The 7,442-nt window shown below is 40.2% G+C and overlaps 1 protein-coding gene across 1 annotated transcript; it reads left to right on the plus strand.

Moving 5' to 3' along the window:
- The first annotated feature begins 305 nt into the window (after positions 1-305).
- Positions 306-3,762, plus strand: LOC147856136 (protein ALTERED PHOSPHATE STARVATION RESPONSE 1-like). Its single transcript, XM_087329435.1, has 4 exons — positions 306-1,139; positions 1,875-2,047; positions 2,112-2,335; positions 2,783-3,762. The coding sequence occupies exons 1-4, from the start codon at positions 329-331 to the stop codon at positions 3,753-3,755; spliced, it is 2,181 nt and encodes a 726-aa protein (XP_087185561.1). The 5' UTR covers positions 306-328; the 3' UTR covers positions 3,756-3,762.
- Positions 3,763-7,442: the final 3,680 nt, after the last annotated feature.

Raw genomic sequence — 7,442 nt, forward strand, 5'->3', positions numbered from 1 at the left:
AGAAGCTTTACTGCTGCTACTTTACTTACTCCCCTCCATCTCGCTCTTTCATAGCTCCCTCCCTCCCTCCCTCCATTTCTAGGCTTATCATTACCGAGGAAGAATTAACATCTCCACCTTCCTCTCTTCTCTTGATTTCACAAACCAGTACTTTTTTTTTTTTTCTGTCGGTTGTTTCTCGCCATTGCTGCTGCTTCATCCTGCTGTTGCCTTCATCTACTGCCACCAAAGGCTGCCTTTTCCTTCCTCACCTGCTTTGATTCATCTTCTGCTTCGACCGAGCTTCCATTCCACTAATAGTTCTGAGACTGCGCCGCCGAACCGATCGATGGGTTGCATCCACTCTCGCCCTGGTGGGGAAGACGACGTCGTTCGTCGCTTCAATGCTCGCAAGCGTTTCATGAAGCAAGCTGTCCTTCATCGCCATGCCTTCGCCTCAGCTCACTATGCTTACCTCCTCGCTCTTCGGAACACCGGCTCTGCCCTCCGCCAGTTTGCAGAGGGAGAAGCTAAAGAAGGCACCAGCCCTCGGAGTGGTCACGGCGGCTCCAATCTCCAGCCTCCCCCTCCACCCCCGCTTCTTATGCCTCCTCATTCACTGTCTTCTATCTCCCGCCATAGCCACCGTGCTTCTGCTAGCTTCCATGGTTCTTCATCTCCTCCACCGAACTCTAACAATCGCTCATTAGATCGCGCAGGAGATCAGAATTGGTCTCCTGGCTCTTCTCCCGATCAGAAGTCGGACACTCCTCCCCCACCTTCTCCGCCGAAATCGGCTTGGGACATCTTCAATCCATTTCGTCCTACCAGTCCTCCTTTCCAAATAAATGATGGAAGCTCGCATCGCCGAAACCGAAGGAATAGGAGGCACCAGGCTAGATCGGGGTATTATAACAATGGTTATGGAGATGACAGTGGTCAAGGTGTTCGAGGTGTAGAAACAGATCAAAGCACGCTGTCTAAATGGGAGAGCAACAACCGAGATTTCTCTTCTGTTGTAAGGATTGATGGTGTGGAGAAAGATTTGCTCGATATAGTGAAGGACTTAGACGAGCAATTTCTTAAAGCTTACACCTGCGGAGCATCTGTTTCGAAGCTCTTGGAGACAAGGAAAGGAAACTTCATGAACGAAGGAAAAGGTGTGAAAAACGAAGTTTTTCTTGTTTCCTTTTTTGCTTTACGCCTTTTTTTTCCCTTTCATCGAGTGCATTTTTTATTAATCAACATTATTTCCTACTTTGATCTTATTACTATACTTTACCTACGTGCTTTCTTTGCGAAACCTTTATCATGCATCAAGGAATTCATGATTTTCGTCTCGCAGAAACTGTATCCCTTCATGCCTTGGCTCCTATCACAGTATGTGAGCGTTAAAGTTCCTTTTTTTTCTCTAACAGAAGATATGTGTTGTGGCTAGAAGCTCATGATTTCGTCCGTCAGATTTACCACATTTCTCCTCACCTCATAGCTGGTTCACGCAATTTTGTTGATAGTCGAAGTCCTCACGTTTCTAATACGACGAAAAAATTCATTATCTGTGTCAATTGTCTTCCACATCATTTCATGCCTAATGTCTCAAGGTCTATAAGCGTTAAGCCTTCTATTTATATCACACAATCAATTTGTCACGCAACAAAAATTTCAATATCGTCTTCTGGAAGAAATGTTTTCGATTATCTGATTGCTAAGTCCACTCGGTCTGTAAGCGTTAAAGCCCTAAATTTGTGAAACACTCTAGATAGAATATTACTTCTGTTGCCATTGCCTTTTGAATTCTTTCTCTCCCTTCCCAGTGTGTATATTCGTTAAACATGCGTTTTTGTTCTTAAGATCACAACCGCTGCAGAAATAAGGTTTCTTTTTTTGCTAATTAGCTGCGAATGGATTTTCTGGAAATGTGTTCGCTGCAATTACACATTGGGCCAAGAATCCCCTCTCTGGAGGGGACGATGTGTACAGTGCAGATGCTGAGTTGCTAATGGGAAGTCACGCCCTAGTTCTTCAAAGGATTTACAGTTGGGAGAAAAAGCTTTTCAACGAAGTAAAGGTAAAGAGATAATGTATTTTATTATGGTATCATTTGCTGAATCTAAAGAGATGAGGGAATACAGGCTGGTGAGGCATTGCGGACTGAACATCAGAAGAAGTCTATGCTTTTGCGAAGTCAAGAAGTGAAAGGGGAGGACCCGAATGTGATTGAACGAACTCGGGCTGTGATAAAGAGGCTTCATTCAGAGATTCTAGTGTCTTACCAAGGTGTTGAATCAATCACCGCAGCTGTGAAGAAGGCAAGAGATGAAGAGCTTTATCCTCAGTTAATGGAATTGTCTGAAGGGTAAGTTTGGTGGTTTACTGTACTTCTTTGTATGTGTAGAAGTTGTAAAAGCTGGTCCAATGAAGCTTGTAATTCTGGTTAGGTTATGTAGACGCCTTAGATGTTGCTATGAAGCTTGTAACTGTAGTTAGGTTATGTAGTTTGGTTCACTATTTAGGATTACTTCAGTATACTTTGGAGGTTCTCTTACCCTGATCCATAAACATCTATGTATACCTGCACACCTGGAGTGGCTTGTTCTGTGTGACATATTTTTTTGCACAAAATTGACCACATAGGGGGATTCATGGCTTATATACAGTAAGCTTGTTTGGCTCTCAACTCCCTTTCATCACATCTTAAAAACATGCGATGGGTAAAAAGAGTGCCTAAACTTGTAATGTTTACAATCAATTGATCCGTGCTATACTCTATTTTGAAAAATTCGCCTCACGTGTATGTTTGCAGATTAATGTATATGTGGAGAACGATGCATGAGTGTCACGCCTATCAGAAGCGTGTGGTTCTTCACTTCAAGAGCTTGGATGCTTGGGCTACTAGCCATGATGCCACGACTGATTACCATCATCATGCTGCTGTAGAGCTGGAGAAGGAAATCAGCAACTGGCACGAGTGTTTCTGTAAACTCATCTCTTCTCACCGTGAATACGTTACTGCCCTAACTGGCTGGTCTCGTTTAAGCATGATGGAAATCGAAGTTCCCGATGACGGAAACAAAGAGAACGATCATTACATGGTAAATGAAGAAGCGGAGAACTCATCATCTTCTCCGCCTCGGAAGCCACCCGTCCCACCGACTGTGAGCTTATGCGAGGAGTGGCAGAAGACGCTCGACCGTTTGCCCGACAAAGTGGCCTCAGAGGCGATCAAGAGCTTCTCTGCGGTTGTGCACGCGTTGGTAACGCAGCAGACGGAGGAGCTGAAGCAGAAGAAGAAGGTGGAGAGGATAACGAAGAGGCTCGAGAAGAAGATAAACGATCTACATGTAGCGGAAAAGAAGGCGGCCGCAGCCGAGGCGGAGGCGGCCTTGGCCTTGACAAGGGCGGGCGGGGGCGGGAGCCGGAGGTCCGAAGAGGAAACGGGAGAAGACGAGAGCGAGAGTAGTGATTCGGAGACCCGTGTGACTGAGGACAACTACTCGGTGGCGAGCCCGAGAGACCCGTTGACGGAACGGAAGGCGGCCGTGGACTTGCTGAAGAGGAAGCTGGAGAACGAGAGGATGAAGTACGAGAAGTGCGTGCAGGACACTCGGATCCTCACGATGAACAACATGCAGACGGGGCTGCCGGGGGTCTTCGAGGCCGTTACGGGTTTCGCGGCCGTGTGCGGCCAAGCCTTCCAAGCACTCTACAATGAGGCCTGCAACAGGAACACTGGTGGTGGAGCCAGCAGCACAAGTCAATATGGGCGCCAATACTGAAGGAAAAGAGAACCCCAAAAAACAATGAAAAAGATGCTGCCAGGAAAGTAGTGGTACTCATTCTCATATGGAAGAAAAGATTTCTCAATTTCCCCGGCCGTTTGTATTTTGTTTCTTGTCTTCCCGGTTTTGCCGTACTTTTTTGAAAGGGAGGTGGGGCCTTTGTCTGTACGGCTTTTTTTTTGCTATATGTTTTCTTTTGAAACAAAAAAAAGAAGAAGAATTTGATTACTATGATTAGTATAGATCTGGGTGCCGATAGGTTCCCATCCAGACCGTACCGACGGAGTGAAATGTCACATCTTTTAGGTCATCTTTCGATTGACCTTACTACTACTAGTTTTCTTGTTTTAGAACAGCTTTCCAACTCCTTCTTTCATCTTATTTCTTTCAGTAGTGCTAATGCCGCCTCACGAATTTGTATCTTATATATACATATATATAAATACATATGATTATATGTATCTTCATCTATCTATATTCGTACCCTCCCCATAATTGTCTTTTCTTTTGCTTCTTTTTAACGTTTGAAATGGTGCATTGATGCGTTTGACCGAGGCTTGGAAACGTTGTGATAGCTTGGAAATGGTGCTTTTTTTTACCCATCATTTTCATGTATTCTTTATATATATAGGTTCTCATGTACCTCATGAAATACCTTTTGTTGTAATTGACGTGGTAATTTCTATTGGTTTGCAAGATATGACGACCGTGGACAAGTAAGTTAGTGGTGTTGGTACCAGCTGGTAGCATTGTAGTGATTGAACAAACAAACATCTTGATATGCCATTTGACAGGCTATGATTTACCCAACATTTGCAAATTTTACGTGTGATTCGAGTGAACAATTTTCATCATTTGACAGAATTGATGTGATTGTATTTTCTACAATAGATGACAAGTGACTGAATGTGGTGTAGGTTGAATACCAGATAGTAGCAGTGTTGTGATTTGAATATCTCGATAAGCCATTTGCCAGGCTATCATTATATCCATCATTTGCATGTCTTCTCCTTGTGTAGCTATATTCCCATGTACTTCATGCAGTAGTACTGGTCTATATGTGGAAATTGATGTGAAATTGTATTTGCTTGCAAGAGCTGATATGATAGTATGAGTGTAACCAAGCTAGTATTTGTGGAAATTTATGTGATATTGTATTTGCTTGCAAGAGATGATATGATAGTATGACTGTAATTTTTAACCAAGCTAGTATTTGTGGAAATTGATGTTGAATTGTATGATGATAGTATGACTGTAACCAAGCTAGTGGAGTTGATACCAAGCAGTTGTAACATACTGTCTTCATTTGTCACTTACTAAGCTATGTAAATATTGTTCCATTTGAAAGCTTGAAACTTATCAAAATAACATTGAAAAGTTGAATTTGAATTTGGCTACCTTGTTTAGTCTAATGCTGTAGAACACAAAGGATGATTTTGTGAATTAAAGCAGTTTCAGATAGGACATCACAAGACTAATGTAGTCATTTTCTTATTGGAGAGTAGTAGCACATTTAGTTCATGAAATCTTATTATTTGGAAATCTCCTTTGGTAGTAGCTATTGTAAGACTTAATCTTTCATTATTGTCATATCAATGTTTGGAAATTGGATGTATACCTATGGATTTCCTCTTAAGTTTCTAGTGATTACTTGTCTAACCATGTGTACCATTTCTTATGCATACAAATATGCTACAGTAAATTTTCGTAAACTTTATTCCAAGGACATGTAATTGTGTAATGTACCAAAAGCAAGTACAAATAATCTAACCAAGGGTAGTTGCACACACAATCTCTTGAACAATGACCATTGCATTGTTCTTTTTTAATTTCATCTTGGGGTTAGACTTTTGTTTTCGATCATCATCTCTTCGATTTCGAACCAGCCTTTATAAAACCACTTTATGATGACATTACAATATAACATATATAACATCTACACTCATGTTTCTGCTTGTCCACACTTTGGATGTGATGCAATCAAACCTAATGAATGATTGGAATTGAATAATGTTAATTGCTAAATTTTCCGTACTTGTAATCTCTATTTTTTCAAGAAAGTTAATTATGGTAACGAATGCTATGTGGAAAATAGTTCATCGATATATGATAATGACTGTTGCCTATGTATGTATGAGCTTTGATGGTTGAGGTACTAGGATGTAAAATGTACGGCGAACTCTCTACTAGTCTTGATGTTGGAACACACATTTTTTCTGTTTCATTGTTCGTTTTATGTAGATTAACTAGGATAATGTTGAAAACATCTCAAAATCCGTAAGGGTCGTTGTTGTATGTGATTATTGTGCAAAGCTCCCATTCCCTCACTTATAAGTTGAAATGCCTCACCTTTTGGTTATGGTGAGGATTGTTTGATAAGAATAGTTGTTTTAGATGCTTCATGAATCCTTACTATAGATATCCTTCGATGTACACATTGTTATTTCATGATACCCTTCCCCTATCCATGAAATACAATTCAAGAGTTGTCAATTAAATGTAGAGAGAATAACAAGTCTAATCAGTATCGAAAATTGAAGCCTTCAACGATCCTCCACATTGTCCCTTCATGTTGAAAATGTCTGAGCCATTGAGAACAAACTTCAAACTTCGAATAGCCATCTATAAAATAGTCTTGTAAATCAGCCACAATCACAAATTTTCAAAGTAAACATTTCATATTTTATGCGGATTAAGTTATGAGGTCCCAAGACATACAAAAAGGTTAACCTTCAAAAATGAAAACTAAGATGTCTTTCAAATTTCAAGACCAACCATGGGTGCTCATTGTTTAACAGTTGTGTCGTACCACATGAGTTGCAACATCTATATTTATTCATCCCGTTTAATTAATTCGGAAATATCTCAAATTGCAAATAAAATCAGGAACAAGGACTTGAGATTCCCTTCAAGGGAATCCCTTTTTATATTCCGCTAGGCAACGACCGCCAACTTTCAAATTGTGATGTAGCTATAAAAAGATGCTAGTCTGGTCCCTTGAACATGCATATTCACGTACACACTCATAACTTAGTTCCATTGCCCCACATTATCCAAGGGTAATTTGTAGTTTTAGGACAATGTGAAATCTAAACTGTCTTACTGTTTGCATCTAGTTAAACATTTTTTACTACTTGAAAAAAAATAAAATTTTGATGGCATTTTTGAAATGTTACATTATTTGAATCTTCCTATTTTTCATATTATTGTCTCATGTGTAATTTCATACTTCTTGGAAGGTAAAAGAATCGTGTTACTTTGATTGCAGATGTTGACCCTAGAACCATGGGATGAAGGTGACTGATTGACCACGTGTTACTTTGTTTTAGTCTAATGCTGAGCATAAATTTGAGAATCGGCGCCAAGTTTGGAAAAGAATGAGGGTTAGAGTTGTTATGCACAAGAATTATGGTCTTTTTATCACAAAAGTGATTAATTAAACAAATAATTGTCATTATTCTACAAACGAAGAATTTGGATTGTCATTTTATAGTTTAGCAAGGTGGTTGCATTTGGTCTTGTTTCCACAACATGTCTTCCTTGTATATAGGAATCGAGTTATAGGAATGCAAATAAAACAAAAAAGGAAAATTACCTAAGTGCACATACATATATGTATTGGAAATTCAAAAACGCAAGTTGGGTTGTTTTCAAAATTGCACACATACACATACACATGATTCA

This window comes from Azolla caroliniana, unplaced genomic scaffold (assembly GCF_043228905.1).
Source record: "Azolla caroliniana isolate FFs.n. ecotype wild unplaced genomic scaffold, voAzoCaro1.0.p SCAF_13, whole genome shotgun sequence".
NCBI lineage: Eukaryota > Viridiplantae > Streptophyta > Polypodiopsida > Salviniales > Salviniaceae > Azolla > Azolla caroliniana.